General features: G+C 41.6%; 1 protein-coding gene across 4 annotated transcripts in view; it reads right to left on the bottom strand.

The window, feature by feature from the left end:
• Positions 1-20,090, bottom strand: part of XPO4 (exportin 4) — a 172,814-nt gene that overhangs the window by 72,716 nt on the left and 80,008 nt on the right. For all 4 annotated transcript variants that reach the window (XR_013960146.1, XR_013960147.1, XM_080660572.1 and 1 more), the window contains one exon: positions 3,107-3,219. Coding sequence is in view for 2 of the 4 variants with exons in the window: in XM_080660572.1 (XP_080516698.1) it covers positions 3,107-3,219 (113 nt within the window). In the remaining 2 variants the exon portion in view is untranslated. The remainder of the gene's footprint in view (positions 1-3,106; positions 3,220-20,090) is intronic.

Below are 20,090 nucleotides of genomic sequence, written 5' to 3'. Positions count from 1 at the left end.
CGATCAGGCCCACAGGGATTGGGCCTAAACCGGCAGTCCGACATCCCCCGAGGGGTCCCAGATTGGAAAGGGTGCAGGCCAGACTGAGGGACACCCCCAGCCCCGTGCACAAATTTCATGCACCAGGCCACTAGTTCCTACATAATATATTAGGTTCATGCCTTCTTCTATTTTCAGCATTATAAAGGAGTTCTACTATATCTGAATTGAATTCATCACCCAAATAGGAAAGAAGCAGAGGGATAAAGAAAAGCCAAGTCTAGCAGAAAATCCTGAGAAGTAAACTATGAAGCAGGATAAGGATAAAGACAAGGAACAGAGAGAACCAGTGAGTGAGGTGATGATTCCTATGGAACATGCTGACCCTGAGATGTCTGTGGGCCTTCCAAACACAAGCCTCCAGTAAGCACTAGGATTACAAGGCCCTGGACTCTGGAGTAGCCTGTGCTGAATATAGATCTAAGAGTCAGCAGTGTAGAAGTGGTGCCTGAGGTCCTATGTGGGGAAGGGGTAGCCTGCGGAAAGTGTATGCAGTCAGCAGAGTTGAGAACTGACATAGGAATACAATTATGCAAAGAACAGAGAAAGAAGAGACCCTAAACGATAAAAAAGAACCTGACAAAAAGGTAGGAGGAAGAATTAAGGAGACTGGTTTTTCCAACACCTTATGGAAAAGAGAAAAGTTGAAAAGACTATAAACTTCGGAGAGGCAAATAAATACTTTAGGTTTAAAGTATTCCTAAATTCAGATAATCAACATACTTCAAGTCTTGATTCCATACATAGTATATTTACGTTTATCTACTCAATAAATAGTGATATCTCATGGAAAACTGCTTTCAATTAGGTAATGAATCCTATAATAGAAAATAAATTTAACAAAAACTGAATGAAATTTTAAGATTTCAACTGTCATTTTGCTAACAAATAAAATGTAAATGGCTTATAAACTGCTTAAATGAAAGTGAGAGGCCACAAACACAAAGATGTTGAAATAAAAAAGTGAGCCCTATCCTGTTTTTCAGTGGTTAGAGCATCGGCCCGCAGACTGAAGGCTCTCAGGTTCACTCTGGTCAAGGTAACATACTTTGGTTTCAGGCTCGATCCCCAGCCCCAGTTGGGGAGTGTACGGGAGGCAACCAATTGATGTGTCTCTCTCACATCGATATTTCCCTCTCTGTCTCTCCCCCTCCCTTCGACTCTCTCTAAAAATCAATGAAAAAAAATTCTTGGATCAGGATCAACAACAAAAAAAACCACCACCACCACCACCACAACAACAAAAATAACAAAATGAAAAAGGGTTAACTTTCAAATTCAAAAGTTATCTGCATGTGGTCTTTCACAGCTGACAGGAGCAGCTGTCTGGTTTGTGGAGACAGCTGTTCAGATTTAGAGTCACCATTTCCAGGCTACCAGCAAGTTTTCCACCTTTTCATTAACTGCTGGAGTGGGGTCTACTTTCAGCCAAATGAGCAACACAAGATCTGAACTTGGATTCATATCAAAACAATTTCTACCAGATAAGGAAGGCAACAGAATTTTCAATTTAGTAACAATGATCTCTGATACTGACAGTGTTTTTAGTTATTATTTCTGCTTTAAAGAAAAAAGTAAAGCTAATGCTCAGTCTGAACCTTTCACAGAAAACACCTTAATTTATTCAGCCATGGATGAGTAACCTCGTTCTAGAGGTTCTTAAATATATACAATATTTTAAATAGTTCAACCAAAAAAGGGGACATAGTTTTAACACTAGTACATAATATTTTTAAAACATGAACAGGCAAAAAATTATAATGGTTGGAACTAAGCAAAAATCTTTTTTTTCTTTTTAATTGGTCTTTATTTGGATCTTTGCCCTAGTCCTTAGATCTGCCTAAATAATATGCTCATGCTATAATAGCACTCAGCCTCCAAAACACACACACACACACACACACACACACACACACACACACACACACACTTTTCCCCCAGCTTCTGACTGTTGTATTGCGGTTGTGGACAAACATGGAACATATTGCTTACTTCTTTATATTTAGCAAATAAGAAATAGCACCATTTAAAGATATAGTTAAAATAAATTCTATACAACAACCCTAACTTCACTCACAACTGATAATTCGTACATAAAAAGTACACTACTCTAGAGGAGTTCTCAAAATGTACTCTAGGGATCCCTAAGGGTTCTTAGGACCCTACCAGGTTGTCTCGAAGGACAAAACTGTTTTCCTACAGTACTCAGATAATAATTATCTTTTCCATCCTTACTGTCACACATGTATACAGTGGAGCTACCCCCAAGGCTATACGTGGTAATACTGCAACCAACTGAACACAGAAGCAAATATGAGATCGGCTGTCTTGTATTAAACCTAACGTTAGATACATTTGCAAAAAATGTACAATGCTACTCTTCTCATTTCTAAATAAACTTTTTTATTTGTTCATTAAAATATTATGTCATGGTTTGGTATTGCTATTTTAAAATGAATTAATAAATTATGTTTTAAAGTTTAGTTTGAATTTTTAATATGGTAAATATTAACACATTGCAAACGGATCACGAGAATTCTCACTTCGTATTACACAGTGTTTTACAAAGTCTCATACTTTAAAAAGATATTAGCTGGTAAGAACATGTAATAAATAACTTCAAAATGCAATGGGTATTTAATTTTAAAGCGTGCCTTTACCATTTATGTAAAATGTTTTTTTTGTACTCATTCAATAGAAACTTATTTGGCCACTGGGTAAAGCTAGCAATAAAACTACTGGTCCGCAATGTGTTAATATTACAACCCACATATACAAAAGCTCTTTGAATCCTTAATAATTTTTAAGAGTGTAAAGGAGTCCTGAAACCAAAAATATTGAGAACTTCAGTTCTAGGATATAAGACCTTCATAATTCTATATACTTTTATAAAATATCAAGAACATTTCTATGTCATTTCTGTTCCAGCCGAAAGATGGATTAGAAGAGAAGACTTTAGAGGACAAAAGCAATCTACACATTTTTGCCTAAAAAAACTACAGACTCATACACTCATTTAGTGGCCCTTCTGTGACCTTTGCCACCGGAGAGGAAAGGTACAACTTACTGTAAAGAAAAGCTCCATGACTCTGCTGTCCAGAAGGGTCTCCCGCCAGGACTCCGTTGGCTTTAACAGCACATTTTGTGAGGATTCAAACATGGCTATATAATGTCTGCCCAGTTATCTGGTGTCAAGGTCAACAACAATAACATTCTTACTTTGTCTAAAGTATAAATATACCCGAAATATAACAGGAGCCATCCAGAAAGAATGTAATGGAAACAGTTTAAGCCTCTTCACATATGCTACATAATTCATGCATGAAGCTTAGGAATAAAAGGCATTAAGTGCTGAAAAAAAAAGAATGCTATAGGAATGTAAGATAACAGTGTCAGGAATACAGAAACTTTGATGACCACAGATCTTAACGGTGGCGACAGAAGGAAGAACACTAATGCAAAAGAGATGCCAAAATATATACAAAAAGAGAGAAATCAATATACAAAATATGAATCTCACATAGTCTACTTGGAAAAATACCATTTCCCCCAAAAGAAATATATTCAAGAACAAACATACACTGCATTAAAGAAAAACTCCGACACCAGAGTAATCAAATATCAATTCCACACAATGAAATAATTGGATCACATAAAACTCTATCAATGCTCATTTTAAAATCCCAGACTAAAAATCAGTCTGTAGGTGTTCAGGTGCTCCATATCAAACATACTTCTAAAAGAATACTTTCTTTGCCATACGTAAGTCACCATAATATATTTACAAGAGTTTGTGAACATAACTCACTCAATGACACTGACATGATAACTGAAGTCTTTCAGAACTGGGCAAGACAAGTAATTGCCTATCCCATAGCTCATCAAATGTCCAGCTGAAATACACCCAGTAGGCTACGTTCTCATCATAGCATGAGAAATTGCAACAACAATTATCCAAAACTACAGCTTGTAAAACTTAGATGTAAGTTCAAAACTGCTGTAGTTTTATTAAACCCCAAATCATTTACAGAGAACATTAAAAGCTGTGTCAACGTTTTGGAAACCATTTTTTTAAAGATTACTGCTTAACCCTTTTTAAATCTCTAATGTTATTTTGTGTCTTAAGAGAAGGGGAACAGTTGGTAGTAATTTCAGAAGAGAGTCAGATTGCTGGGTTTTGAAAAATCACTCCACTCAATGGATGAATAAAACTAAGATTCAAACCAGGTCCATCTCAGTTCCTCACCTGCCCCCTTGTGGAGATGTAGGGAGAATCCAAAGCCAAAAAAAGGTAACTGTTGGAACTCAATAAAGCCAGCCTGAATTTAAAAAGAGAACAGAAATAGCCAATGAATACTGTTTTTGGTCTTAGCTGGTTTGTCTCAGTAGATAGAGTGTCAGCTTGCGGACCGAAGGGTCCTGGGTTCGATTCCAGTCAAGGGCACATGTCCGGGGTTGTGGACTCAATTCCCAGTAGGGGGCGTGCAGGAGGCAGCCAATCCATGAATGATTCTCTCTCATCACTAATGTTTCTATCTCTCTCTCCCTCTCCCTCCCTCTCTGAAATCAATAAAAATATCTATTTTTTAAAAATACTGTTTTTGTTTTCAGTGTGCTAATCTTTTCTAAAATGATCTCATGTTCTCACTAGACACCTAAGGCTGTTAACAATATGATCTTCACTCATAATGTAACACCCTGATTGAATACAAGATCTTTCTACATGTGGTTTTGTTTTCCAGCTCAGAACCTGGAAGGGGTTTGCTCTGACACAAAGTCTGCCTTCCATCAAGAAAGCTCATTTGTAAGGCACCTTACTCACAAAGAGTCATGCTGATTTTCTTTGAAGAACCACCACCCAACCCTATTATGAGCACTTCCATTAAAAATAACATGTTGTCATAATAAAAATACACAGCCCTAGCTAGTCTGGCTCAATGGATAGAGCATCAGCCTGCAGACTAAAAGGTTTGATTCTGGTCAAGGGCATATGCCCGGGTTGCGGGCTCCATCCCCAGTAGGAGGTGTGTAGGAGGCAGCCAGTCAATTATCCTCTCTCATCCTTGGTGCTTCTATCTATCTCTCCCTCCCCCTTCCTCTCTGAAATGAATAAAACATATTTTTATAAATAAATAAATAAAAATGCACAGATTCTAGTCTGTATAAGATACACCCAACATAACTTAATTACAAATAATATCTCTGTACTAAAAAACAAATAATTCTCCCCAAAAGCATTTTAATAAAAACTTAAACATGAAAACACAAGAAAGAACAGTATTATAATGAATGGAACAAAAATTTTAAGAATACAATTCCAACAAGAAATGTGTTTTAGTTAGCAGATTGTGCAGGGAAACTGTTGAAGTTGCCTCTGAACAGGAGACTAAGAGGACTCTTCGGTGTTACCTGAAAGATTACTATGAATATTCTGGTATTACTTTTCAATTTTAAAACTATTTCAAAGTATATTACAATGTGAACAGAATACTTAAAGACAGCCAAAGAATTAGCATAATAATACCACTCCTCCCCCAGGTGATTCTTAATGTAGAATATTATTAAAATAAAACAAAAAGACTACCACTAAAATGCAGAAATCTAGGACTTCTTTTTTTTTTGGGGGGGGGAGGCGGGGGGGTTATCAAATGATCCTTAATAGAAATAATTTCCTTTGTAGTTCTTAACTAGCTGGGCACTCCATTGCAGTCCCCAGGATCTCTCTAGCTAAAGATCAGTGCTGCATTAGTTGGGAAATGTTGACAATATCATCAGAAGTGGTATTTTCACTGTATTTAATGTTTTTTCACTTCTTTCTGTCTCTTTGTGGTTCTTTGAGGGCTCTGATGATCAGACAGAGGCAGAAGTACTACCTCAATCTGGGCCTGTCTGTTCTGAATAGTCAGTTTCACTGTAATCCCCAGACCCTTCCAATCACTGGTTGCTTTGGCGATGTCATCACCAACCTTTTTTGGAGATAGATCCAGGGGCTGATGTTGCGAGTGAGGGCAGACGTGGCACTGATTTCCCCACCAGTGCACCTCAAGTATATATTGATCTCCTTGGAGTCGAACTTCAGCAGCATGGTGGAGGCAGCTGGTGTCGGATGAACCCAGATATGGGACAACTGAAGAAAGTTGCACCTAAGCATCCTCTGAGCCGAAAACCAAAAGCTAGGGCTTCTATTCTTAAGAAAGTATGTTCTCAATGATTTAAAGTGTGAATAAAGCAATAGTTTCTTTTAAAAACAACAGTTTTAAATAAAATAGTTCACTTTTCAAATCTTTCAAAAGTTTTAGTTTATAGTACTACTTTGACATGTCATAATATCTGGACATTATATGGCTTTATCTTTTTAATCTAAATATGCCACCACTAATTCTGGCTGACATGGCTCAGTGGCTGAGCATGGACCTATGAATCAGGAGGTCACGGTTTGATTCCCAATTTGGCACATGCCCTGGTTTCAGGCTCCATCACCAATGTGAGGCAGACAGGAGGCAGCCAATCAATGATTCTCTCTCATCATTGATGTTTCCATCTCTCTCTCTGAAATCAATAAAAACATATTTTTTAAAAATGTCATCAGTGAAAGAGAAGTCTAAATTAAGCGATTATTTAGTAAATTAATTGTTTATTGTAAATATTATATGCTTGTCAGATTTCAGGACAGATATGAGTCACAACAGATTGATACTATTAAATAGCTATCATTTACCAAAATTTAAATCAGATTTTTAAATCAAGGATTTTCTTGCACATTTTTCTAAAATGAACAATGAACTCAGATAATTTACATGTTATATCAGAATAATTCATTTGTAACCAAATAAATAAAATTCCACTATTAAGACAGCAATACAGAGCTACTTTCAGCATTTTAATAATCTTATGTATTTTTAAAAATTTTTCATCAACATCTAATCTTACTTCCCCTTCCCATGTTTTCACCGAATTCAAGAATAAGGAGTTATAGCCAAAACCGGTTTGGCTCAGTGGATAGAGCATCAGCCTGCGGACTGAAAGGTCCCAGGTTCGATTCCGGTCAAGGGCATGTAACTTGGTTGCGGGCACATCCCCAGTTAGGAGGTGTGCAAGAGGCAGCTGATCGATGTTTCTCTCTCATTGATGTTTCTGACTATCTATCCCTCTTCCTTCCTCTCTGTAAAAAATCAATAAAATATATTTAAAAAAAAAAAAGAATAAGGAGTTATAATACGATGATTTTATTTCACTGTATCAAATCCAAGCCACAACGATACTATCTACCTCTAAAATTTTCTATTTAGGAAAACTCACCATCTTCTGAGAAGCCAAAGACACATAAAATGCTCTATAGCTGCATGACCCGAGACAAACACAACCAGGCTGAGAGCCAGGACAGAGCTTAATAGCATACTGCTACTGACTGTCATTGGAAAAATCATACTAAATCTTCTGTCTCGGAAAACAAACCATATTATCACAAGTATATGCCTCTTAGCAAGAAGGGGAAAAGCCATCTTTGGAAATATATGTGTTCTTACATATGCAATGGGTTCTTGTTCACTTACTAACATATTCAGTAAGGGTATCATTTGTACTGGTGATGACAGTAAAAAGACAATTAAATGAGTCATATAAAAATCTACAAACTGTCCTTGAGCAAATATGAAGTCTGAAATTTTCCACTGCCTATTCTTACTTCACAATACAGGCTTATAACAACAATGGACTTTTTACCAAAGTAATAAATAATTCCTCCAATCCTCCCATATTCTTTTTATGCTACCTCATTAGTAAAAACAAAGTTTCAGAAGCATAGTATTTTTCTTAACAACAAAAATTGCTATTTCTCTTCTGGCATAACACAAAAGCCATGAGCCTGTCTTACACATACACTTATTGCAAGTAACCAGAAGTCCTTTGAAATAAAGGAGACCTGACCTCACCGGGATGTTTTCCCAAACCTTACCTCCAAATAGTAATGCTGACTTTACTGGAAATCCTAGTTTAGGTGAAGACGTCTATATCCCACTACTATTTTATGATCCAGTTAGCTTTCCCCAAGAGATTGAGTTAAAAAAATATTTTTTTTATCAAAATCAAATCAGATCCACAAAAATAGAATACCAATAAAAGGCAGTGTAACCCAACTAAAAATAGAAGAGTCACTGAAGCCAACATACCAAACATACCTGCCAAACATTCTTATTACAAAACGATATTGTCATTTACAATTAGCATTGCCAAAACCCCTAAGCATTTATGGACATCAGATGAACCACTAGCTAAAGAATATTAGCAGCATAAACAGATATCCAAAAACTGAGATAATACTTCTGAAACACCTCACCTCAATAATTAAATAACAGATAATAGGTTAAGCATCTATTACTATGTCCTAGACACTATGCAAGGTGCTAACAATACAGTGAACAAAGCATGACCTGTGCTTTTGTGAGCTCCCAAACCAGTGAGTCAACAGATATTATTCAAGTCAGCTAAGAAATGAAAATTTACACCTGAGATGTGAGGCAAGTAGAGTAAAGCAAATGTAACACATATGAGAAGCCACAGCACAAGAAACTGACCTGGTACACAACTGGGGCTCAATTAGGAGGTGACTAGGCAAAGGGTAAAGGGATCTAGGCAGAGACATTCCATGTGGGAAGGCACCAGGGAAGAAGGAGACAGGGCATTTGAGTGCAGAGCATGGAAAGTAGGAGAGCATGGAAAAGAGCTTAAAGAGGGAGGCAGAGATCAGACCACTCAGGCTCTCGGAGCCCATTTTTAAATGTGGATGATGGATGAGAGGGTCAGTCATAGAACAAGGACACTCTTTGGACAGCAGTGACCTAAAACAGAATAAAAACAGGTGGATTTAATCTCAGTCTCATTTGAGAGAGTAAGACAGGCCGCAATGGCTGAGGAATTAGATCATTGAGCCAGGGTGATTTTAACATCCACCAAATCCCAGGAGCTATAGATTTTATACCACACCCAAGCCTAAAGGGGAGGATACTTTCAATCACCTTCTACATATATAAAACCTACATATAATAATCCTTTTAAAAAAAGAGTTTACAGATAATATCATGTATATAGAAAACTTTTTAAATCCACTAAAAGTATTTGAGCTAAAAAAAGTTAAGCAAGGTTACATAGTACAAGATCAACATTAAATAATTCTTATTTCTATACACGAGTAAAGAATAATATGAAAATAACACAAGTTAATTGTACTTAAAATTAAACTAAAAAGAATAAAATACTCAGGAATACATTCAACAAAAGAAGTCCAAAAATTGTACTCTAAAAACTATAGTGGCTCAGCTGGTGTGGCTCAGTGGTAGAGCATCAACCTCTGAACCAGAAGGTCACGGTTCAATTACAGTCGGGGCACATGCCCAGGTGGTGGGCTCGATCCCCAGAGGCAGCCAATCAATGATTCTCTCTCATCATTGATGTTTCTATCTCTCTCTCCCTCTCCATTACTCCCTGAAATAAAAACTATTAAAAAACAACAACTATAAAGCAGTGTTGAAAAAAAAATAAACATCTATTAAATGGCAAAACCCCATGCTGATGGATGGGAAAACCTGGCATTGTCAACATGGCAACACTCCCAAACTGATAGATGCCTCAACACAAGCCCTATGCACAATACCAGCTGCCTTTTTTGCAGAAGTGATATGCTGATCCTCAATTTCATATGGAAATGCAAAGAACACAGAGAAGACAAAATAATCTCAAAAAAGAACAAAGTTGGAGGACTCATGCTTCCTGATTTCAAAACTTATTACAAAGCTACAGTAATCAAGACAGTGTGGCACTGGCATGAATTCAGACCAATGGAACAGGATTCAGAAGCCAGAAATATACCATTACATTTACACTCAGGTTACTTGTGTTAAGTTGAATCCTTACTTTATACCACAAACAAAAATAAACTTAAAATGGATGATAGAACTAACGTAAGGGCTAAAAGCATAAAACTCTAGATGAAAATACAGGATTAAATCTTTGTGACCTTAAGGACAAGAACAAAGTTGAAGACTGATACAATCCAATTTATTTTAAAACTATAGTAATCAAAACAATGTACTGTTGGTGAAAGAACAAATAGTTGAAGTGAAACTGAAGAGAAAGTCCAGAAACAGACCCACATAAACATACTCAAAGGATATTTGACAAAAGAGAAAGATAATATAATCCTATATAATAAAGAGGGAATATAGAAATTGACCGTCACTCCGCCACAAAGATGGCGGCCCCCCGCAGCAGAGGCAGGGGTTTCCATAACACAAGATGACTGCAACCACAGCGGAGGCCAAGTTCCTGTAACAAGCCTTAACGAGCAATCAACAGGGACCTGAGGCTTCGACCCCCCTCCCGCCCCCGTGGGGCTTGACAGGGGCCCTCAGGTCGCGCCCCCCACCCTGGTGCTAGGCTGGGGGGCCTCAGGCTGTGCCCCCCACCTGGCAGGGCTTGACAGGGGACCTCAGGACAAGCCCCCTGCCTGGCAGGGCTTGACGGGGGACATCAGGACGCACCCTCTGCCTCGGCGCCAAGCCTGGGGACCACAGGCCATGCCCCCCCACCTGGCGCCAGGCCGGGGGACATCAGTCCACGACCCCTTCCCCGGCACTGGACCAGGGGACCTGAGGCCGCGCCCCCCGCCTGGCAGGGCTTGACAGAAGACCTCAAGGTGCACCCCCTCGACCCAGTGCTGGGCCAGAGGACCTCAGGCTGCTCCCCTTGCCCTGGGCCGGGTGACCTCAGGCCACGCCTCCTGCCGAGCGGGGCTTGACGGGGGACCTGAGGCTGTGCTCCCCTCCCAGTGCCGGGCCAGGGGACCTGAGGCTGCACCTCCCACCTGGGGGGCCTTGACAGGGGACCTCAAGGCATGCCCCCTGCCCGGTGGGGCTTGACAGGGGATCTCAGGCTGCGTCCCCCAACCAGCGGGGCTTGATGGGTGACCTCAAGGCGCACCCCCCACCCCAGCCCGGTCAATGACGACCTTAGGCCAGGGGACCTGAGGCTGTGCGCCCTGCCTGGTGGGGCTTGACAAGGGTGGGAGGGGGTCTGGGTCTCGTGCAATTTTGAGGCACACGAGGGTGGGTGGGGACTTGACCCTGGGTCCTGTGGTGTGCCCCAGACTCTGACAGGAGGAATATTTTCATATACATTTTACTAATTTTCTTTCATTTCTGACACTTCTATTATAGAGAAGGGCAAATAGCAATATTAAAATATTTTTCTCTAATTAATATCCTTTTAATGTGCACAAATTTCGTGCACCAGGCCACTAGTGTAGAAATAACTGTCTTAGTTTGTTTATTTGTTCATCCTCACCCAAGTTATTTTTTCCATTGCTTTTTAAATGCTGTTTTTTAAAAATTTAAGTATTTTTAAATTTTTTATTGTTGACAGTATTACATATATCTCCCATTTCCTCCCCTTTTACCCCCCTCCTCCCAACCCCCAAGTCAGTATATAAGTTCTTTGGTTTACCTCTTAATGTACCTCACAACCCCACACCAAGTTATGTCAGTATGTTCCATGCCACTGATTTAGAGAGAGTGGAAGGGAAGGGGCGATGCGGGGAAAGAAACAGAAAGAGGACCATTGATGTGAGAGAGACACATAGATTGGTTGCCTCAAACACTTGCCCCAAATGGGCCAGGGATCGAACCTGCAACCCAGGTATGTGCCCTTGACCATGAATAGAACCCAAAACTCTTTGATGTGTGGGAAGCCGCTCTAACCCCTGAGCCACGACAACCAGGGTGAAATAACAGTCTTTTCAACATGGTGCTGGAACTACTGGACATCCACATGTAAAAAAAATATTATGTAGACCAGCAGTTGCCAACCTTTGGGACCTCGCAGACCACCGGTTGGCAACCACTGCTCCAAACATTTCCTTAAACCAGTGCTCGCCAACCTTTCGGACCTCACAGATCACCAGTGGTCCATGGACCACTGGTTGGTGACTGCTGATCTAGACACAGACATTACACCCTTCACAAATATGAACTCAAAATGGATCACAGGCCCAAATACAAAATTTATATTCCTAGAAGATAATATAAGGGAAATACTAAGTGTTGTAAGGTTTGGCAATGACTTTAATATATAATACAAAAGGTGTGATCCATGAAAGAACTGATAATCTGAACTTGGTTGAAATTAAAAACTTTTGCACTGTGAAAGACAACGTAAGAAGAAAATATCTGCAGAAAATCTCTATATATAAAATCCTAATATGCAAATAGACCGAACGGCGGAACAGCGGTACAACCGAACAACCAGTCGCTATGATGTGTGCTGACCATCGGGGAGCACACGCATAACATGGTGGACGTCGGCAGCAGAGCAGGGAACATGGCGGGCATTGACCACGACGGGATGCTGGAGCAGATGAGTGGAGGGCGTAAGAACAAAGCAGGGCACCAGTCACTGTCATCAGGGCAAGCCTCTGGTGGTTATTGAAAATTGTTTGCTCCCGCATGCCACGGTCCCGCCCGTTGTTCGCATCTGCTGCTGGCGCCGGAGCTGCCACTTGCAACCACTGCTGGTGTCACCCCACTCGCACACAATGCTGGCACCAGCCCTAATCACTCCATACCATCAGCGGGTGCGAGCGGGGCTGGTGCTGTCAGCACGTGAGACAGGCAGTGGCAGAAGCGGGGCTGCCGGCAGACAGGGGACTAGGGGCCGCGGCGGTGCGGAGGATGGGCCGAGACACACCTCTGCCCACCGCAGGCTCACAACCTACAAATCAATTAAATGGCGGAACGACTGGTCGCTATGACACACACTGACCACCAGGGGCTCCCACACTGCGAGAAGGTGCAGAACGGGCTGAGGAACCACTCCCCCACTCCCTGAGTGAACGAATTTCATGCACCGGGCCTCTAGTATCTATTATATAAAAAGTCTGTGGTTGTCCCACCACTCAGCATAACCACAACTCAGCAGGAGGCTGCGTGCGGGGGGGGTGGGGGGGTGGGCGGGGTTGCGTGCTCAGCGAGACGCACGTGGGTGGGTGGGGACTTGACTCTGGAGGACTTGACCAGAGGCATGGGTGGATATCTCGGTCCCGCTAGGGCAGCAGGACTCTTTCCGGGTCCCACCTCCCACAGCGGTGGTGTCGGGACTCTTTCTGGGTCCTGCCGAACTGCAGGACTCTGGGTCCTGGGTCTCCTGCAATTTCACACACTGGGCCCCTAGTATATAATAAAAGCCCAGTGACCATTATGGCAGAATGACCAGTCACTATGATGCACACTGACCACCAGGGACAGACGATCAATGCAGGAGCTGCCCCCTGGTGGTCAGTGTGCTCCCACAGTGGGAGTGTCGCTCAGCCAGAAGCCGGGCTCACTATTGGTGAGCGCAGTGGTGGTGGCAGGAACCTGTCCTACCTCCACGGCAGCGCTGAGGAGCAAGGAGGTGGGCGATAAGGACCGGCGAGCCAAACGGTCAGGAGCAAGCAGGTGGGCAGTCAGGAGCGAGGGGTCCCAGATTGCAGTCAGGCCTAATCCCCACCCCCAACCACCCCGGGCAGGAATTTTGTGCATCGAGCCTCTAGTATTTCTAATAAAAGACTTATTCAAAATATAAAAAGAACTCTTAAAATTCAATAATAAGAAAACAAACAGCCTGACTTAAAAAGGGGCCAAAGACCTTAATAGACACTTCACCAAAGAAGATTAAAAAAAGATATTAGTACACAGATGTAAATAAACACATGAAAAGATGCTCCTCACCATATAAGGAAAATGCAAATGAAAATAACACTACACAACTATTAGAATGACCAAAATACAGAATACTGACACCACCAAGTGCCAGTGAGGAAGTAGAGCAACAAAAACTCTATCTATTGTTGGTAGATTCCCAAAACGATGCAGCCACTTAGAAAAAATGTGATGTTTTACTATAAAACTAAATATGTTCTTACCAGCAACTGCGCTCCTTGGTGTCCATTGACCAAAAGTGGGGGAAAATTTATGTCCACATAAAAACCTTCACAAGGATGGTTTTCCATAATGGCCAAAATTTAGAAGCAATCAAGATGTCATTCCCAGCCCAGGGGGCGTGGCTCAGTGGTTGAGTGTTCGCCTATGAACCAGGAGGTCAAGGTTCAATTCCCAGTCAGGGCAAATGCCTGGGTTGCAAGCTCGATCCCCAGTGCAGGAGGCAACTGATCAATGATTCTCTCTCATCATTGATGTTTCAATCTCTCTCTCCCTCTTCCTTCCTCTCTGAAATAAAAATTAAAATTATACATTTTTCTAAATGTCCTTTCGTAGGTGAATGGGTAAGTAAACTATCATCCAAACAATGGAATATTATTCAGTGATAAAAAGCCCTGAAGAGAGATGGAGAAACTTTAAATGCATATTACTAAGTGAAAAAAGGCAATCTGAAAAACTACATACTGTCTGATTCCAACTAAATAACATTTATGAAAAGAGAGAACTATGGAAACAGTATAAAGATCAGTAGTTGCCATGGGTTTAGGGGGAGGTAAACTTGGCAGACATCTCCTGAACCAAGAGATCAATGTGGACACTCCCCCAACGGAACAACATGACACCATGTGCCTCCTGACACAAAGTAATAAAAAGGACACAATGTCATAACAGTGGTAGAGTCCTACAAAAAGTGAGCAATCTGAATCTAATCACAAGGAAACATCACATAACCTCAATGGAGGGACATTTTTTTAAATAATTGACTTTTACTCTTCAAATATGTTATATTCATTAAAGATAAAGAAAAGCTGAGAAACTTACACATCAAAGATGACTTAGGAAAACTAAATAAAATGTACTGAAAATAGCTATAAAGGATATTAATGATACAACTGACAAAACTTAAATTTGGACTGCAGATCCAGTATGTTATTGACATTTAATTTCTTGATTTTAAAAACTATAATATCAGCCGAAACCAGTTTGGCTCAGTGGATAGAGCGTCGGCCTGCGGACTGAAGGGTCCTGGGTTCGATTCCGGTCAAGGGCATGTACCTTGGTTGCGGGCACATCCCCAGTGGGGGTCTGCAGGAGGCAGCTGATCGATGTTTCTCTCTCATCGATGTTTCTAGCTCTCTATCCCTCTCCCTTCCTCTCTGTAAAATATCAATAAAAAATATATTTAAAAAAAACAAAACAAAAAAACTATAATATCATTTTGTAAGACATTCTATAAGAACCACAGATCTCAAAATTTCTTTAATATATTTTTTATTGTTGACTAGAGGCCCAGTGCATGAATTTGTGTACGGGGTGGTCCCACTGGCCAGCCCCAAGCAGATCAGGGCCAGGCCTGTCGAGAAGAAAAGACAGCGGGAGGTTGACAGGCTGGCCCACCTGATTGGGTCCCACCAGGGCCTGGACAGCTGGGGTGAGAGGTGGGGTGGGGGCCGATTGGGGGCGGGGTGGTCGTGGGAAGGGGCTGTGGGCAGATCGGAGTGGGGGTACCAATCGGGAGTTAGAGGCCGGGAGAGGGGCCATGGGTGGTTGGCTGGCCAGCCCTGCCCCCTGATCAGAGTGAGTGGACTGATTGGGGGCTGAACTGACTTGGGGGAGGGGCCGAGGGCCAACTGTGGTGGTGGGGGCCCATTGGGAATGGGGCTGGCCGGGGAGAGGGGCTGTGGGCAGATCGGAGGCGGGGCCTGCTGTGGTGGGGGAAGGGCTGTGGGAGGTTGGCCAGTGGCCCCACCCTTCCATCAGGCCCTTTCCCTGGCCCCAGTGGGTGTCATAGCGACCAGTATGGCATTCTGATCGCTGGCTTTTTATATATATAGATAGTATTACAGATAACTCCCATTCCCCCACCCTTTATTCCCCTCCTCCCAGCCACTACTCACCCCCCCCCCAAGTCTTCACTACCCTATTTTCCACGTCCATGGGCTATACATATAAGTATAAAAGTTATTTGGTTTCTCTTTTCTCCTTCCCCCAACCCCACATTGAGGTATGTCAGTCTGTTCCATACCTCCATTCTTCAAGTCTCATTTTGTTGGTCAATTCATTTTGTTCATTAGATTGCACCAATAAGTGATATCATATGATAAATGTCCCACAGCTTTTTTAGCCTTTCTTCTACTGATGGGCACATGCTATTGTAAATTGTGCTGCTATGAACATAGGGGAACATATATTCTTGATCACATATAAACCTACTGAAAGTATTCAGAGGTAAATGGGTATAATATCTGCAACTGATCTCAAATGGTTCAGGAAGAAAAATGAGTTTAAATATACACATATGTGTGTGTGTGTGTGTGTGTGTGTGTGTGTGTGTGTGTGTAGGGCAAAGAAAAATAAATTGACAAAATGTTAATATTGGTGAACCTTGGTAAAGGGCATATGGCAATTCTTTTTTCCTATTCTTTTAAACATATATATTTTTGTTGATTTCATACAGGAAGGGAGAGGAAAAGATAGAAACATCAATGATGAAAGAGAATCACTGATCATCTCTGCCTCCTGCACGCCCCTACTGGGGATCGAGCCCCTATCCTGGACATGTGCCCTTGACCAGAATCGAACCTGGGACACTTTACTCTGCAGGCTGATGCTCTAGCTACCGAACCAAAACAGCTAGTACATATGGCATTTCTTTGAACTACTCTTGCAGTATTTCTGTATGTTTAAAATTACATTGAAATAAAAATTAAAAAAATAAAATAGAACAGATTACAAAAAATTATAAATAAGGATTGACAATGATGATTTCACACAGCCTCATTTAACATACCATTCTAGATGACCAAATATACTAGTACTTTATACAAAATACACATTATTTTACAAGGTCTACTTGCTATTCCTCAATCTATCCTAAAAGACAAACCATTCTGTTTAAAAAGCCATCAATTCAACACAAGGCAAAAGTGGTTTACAGTGGTTCACATGGAAAATACAATAAATTAATAAATAATAATACAAGAACAAACAGTTTTGGTGAACCAAGATGGCAGCGTAGGTTAAAGCCAGTAACTAGGTGACTCCCAGAACCACATCAAAATTACAACTGAAATACAGACCAACCATCAGTCAGAACCCCCTGAAATCTGAGAAGTAAAGATGAAAGCACAGAGACTGGTAGAAGGGGTGGAGATGCAGAACAGGCTGTTTCGACACCCACATGTGGCACAGCGGAAGCCTCCTGTGAGAGGCAAGTGGTCCCAGGCACACAGCAGCCCCAAGCCCAGGGTTCCAGAGCTGGGAAGGAAGTCCTCATTACTTCTGGCTGTAAAAACCAGGGGGAGTTGTGGCTGAATGACAAAGAGGCTGCTGGAGTCCCAAACAGTTCCTCTTAAAGGACCAGTACACAAACTTATACTGTCCAGCTCCTTTTAGCTCCAGTGCTGGATGGACGCATTGAGGGAACGAGGGAACAATGGGAGGAACTGGATTATCTGATATCAGGGCAGGAACTCAGAGGTGACCTGGGTGCTCACCAGAGTCATTGTTCCTATGCTGGGACCACCACTGTCCCACAGCTGACTGGCAACAATATCTCTGTTTCCATCATGATGTGTAGATTCCCACTGTTCACTCCACCTTAGTGAATCCCTGAGACTCGGTCCCATTAAATTTGCAGCCCCACCTAAGCTGCTTGCAGCTGCTCTTCCATATGAATAGCCTGTCTTGGCTCAGGTTTCAGACTTTGCTAAAATCTCTTAAACAAGCAGCAGCTGGAGTCAGCATGCCCCACACCTATCAATAAAAGGCCCAAGACCGGCACTAACACCAGCCTGCCTTGATTCACTGCTGGGCCTCACCTGGGCACTTTTAGCCCAGTACAAGTAGTAGTCATCTGCAGATCTCTCTGTAGCTCCTGTCGGGTGGCCCTAGGCAGTGGCTGACTTCGTACCTCCTTGGAGGCCTCAGACCCACTGCACCCAGTGGAAAGCTTCAGACCATAGCAGATTACAACTCAACACACCCACAAATGACACAGTCAAGGGGCAGACTCAGTGAGCACCAAAGCCCCACTGAAGCAAATTCTGTTCATAGGGGTGTCTCATGCTCAGTGCTCTTCCATTGTATACACAGCTGTCCATCACAGCCAATTGGGGTGGAGGTCAATTCCTCCCAATGATGCCAACAGCAACCAAGACTCAACTACTACAAGACTGTGCACACAGCCCACACAGAGGCGCACCTAGAGTGCCTAGCTCAGGTGACTGGGGAGACTGAGCCACGGGCCCTACAAGACACTTACTACACAAGGCCACTCTATCAATTCCAACAGACATAAGAGTTCTACCTAATACATAGGAACAAATACAGGGAAGCAGCCAAAAGGTAGAGACGAAGAACATGCTATAAATGAAAGAAATGGAAGAAAACAAACTATTAGATACAGCGTTCAAAACAATGGTTATAAGGTTGCTCAAGGATCTTAATGTGAGCTTCAAGGGACTTAGTGAGACTTTCAAGGATCTTAGAGAGGGTGTCAAATACATGAGAAAGGACCAGTCAGAAATTATGCATATACTAATACTAGGTGTACTGGTTAATAATGGCGGATTTTGTAATCAAAGAAAACACGATAATTTCAAGAGAAACATCAAAAGTGCTTTATTCAAAGTAATGTCCATTGCTAGCTACACATTTCCCCCATCTTTCAGGTAAGTTGTGGATACCGTCCCAATAGAACTTTTCTTGTTTTGAGGCAAACCATTCAGAGACCCAATTTTCCACTTCTTTGTACGTTTTGAAGTGCTGCTCAGAAAGTATGTGTGCCATCGATCAGAACAAGTGGTAATCTGAAGGAGCAAGGTCTGGTGAATACAGCGGGTGGGTTAATAATTCCCAGGCAATATCTTTTAACGTGTCTTTAACTGGTTTTGAAGTGTGTGATGGTGCGTCATCATGAAGCAAAATTACTTTGCCATGTCTTCTGGAACATTCTGGTTGTTTCATTATCAAAGCATAGTTCAAATTGATTTGTTGTCGGTAGCAATCAGTATTAACATTTCACCTGGTTTTAGAAGCTCATAAAACACCACACCTTCCTGATACTACCCAACGCAGAGCGATGTCTTCTTTCTAAAGCAATTTGACCTTGCAGTCGATGTTGATGGTTGACCTGAATCAACCCATGAGTTTGTGCATTTGGGATTCCCAAAATAAATCCACTTTTCATGGCCAGTCACAATTCGATGCAAAAAAGACTTTCTTTCGTGCCGCTGAAGCAACATTTTACTGATGACTTTTCAGTTTTCCATTTGTCTTTCGATCCGTTGATGTGGCACCCATTTCTCTTCCTTTATTTTATTTTTTTTTTGATTTTTTTTTAAGAAATCTTTATTCAGATTATTACAATTATTTCTCCTTTTTCCCCCCATAGCTCCCCTCCACTCCTTTCCTACCCCACCTTCTGCCCTTACCTCCCCCCCACTGTCCTCATCCAAAGGTGTATGATTTTTGTCCATTCTCTTCATGAACCCCCCATACCCCTTTCCCCCTGAGAATTATCAGTCCACTCCCTTTCTATGCCCCTAATTCTATTATATTCACCAGATTATTCTGTTCCTCAGATTTTTAATTCACTTGATTTTTAGGTTCGCTTGTTGATAGATATGTATTTGTTGTTCATAATTTTTCTCTTTACTTTTTTCTTCTTCCTCTTCTTTAAGAATACCTTTCAGCATTTCATATAATACTGGTTTGGTGGTGATGAACTCCTTCAGCTTTTTCTTATCTGTGAAGCTCTTTATCTGCCCTTCAATTCTGAATGATAGCTTTGCTGGGTAGAGTAATCTTGGTTGTAGGTTCTTGCTATTCATCACATTGAAAATTTCTTGCCACTCCCGTCTGGCCTGCATAGTTTCTGTTGAGAAGTCAGCTGACAGTCGTATGGGTGCTCCCTTGTAGGTAATTAACTGTTTTTCTCTTGCTGCTTTTAATATTCTCTCTTTGTCTTTTGCTCTTGGCATTTTAATTATGATGTGTCTTGGTGTGGTCCTCTTTGGATTCCTTTTGTTTGGGGTTCTGTGGGCTTCCTGGACTTGTAAGTCTATTTCTTTCACCAGGTGG

Source organism: Plecotus auritus (assembly GCF_963455305.1).
Source record: "Plecotus auritus genome assembly, chromosome: 3".
NCBI classification, from domain to species: Eukaryota; Metazoa; Chordata; class Mammalia; order Chiroptera; family Vespertilionidae; genus Plecotus; species Plecotus auritus.
The sequence above is the reverse complement of the archived record's forward strand: the minus strand, read 5'-3'. Positions and strand labels throughout refer to the sequence as shown.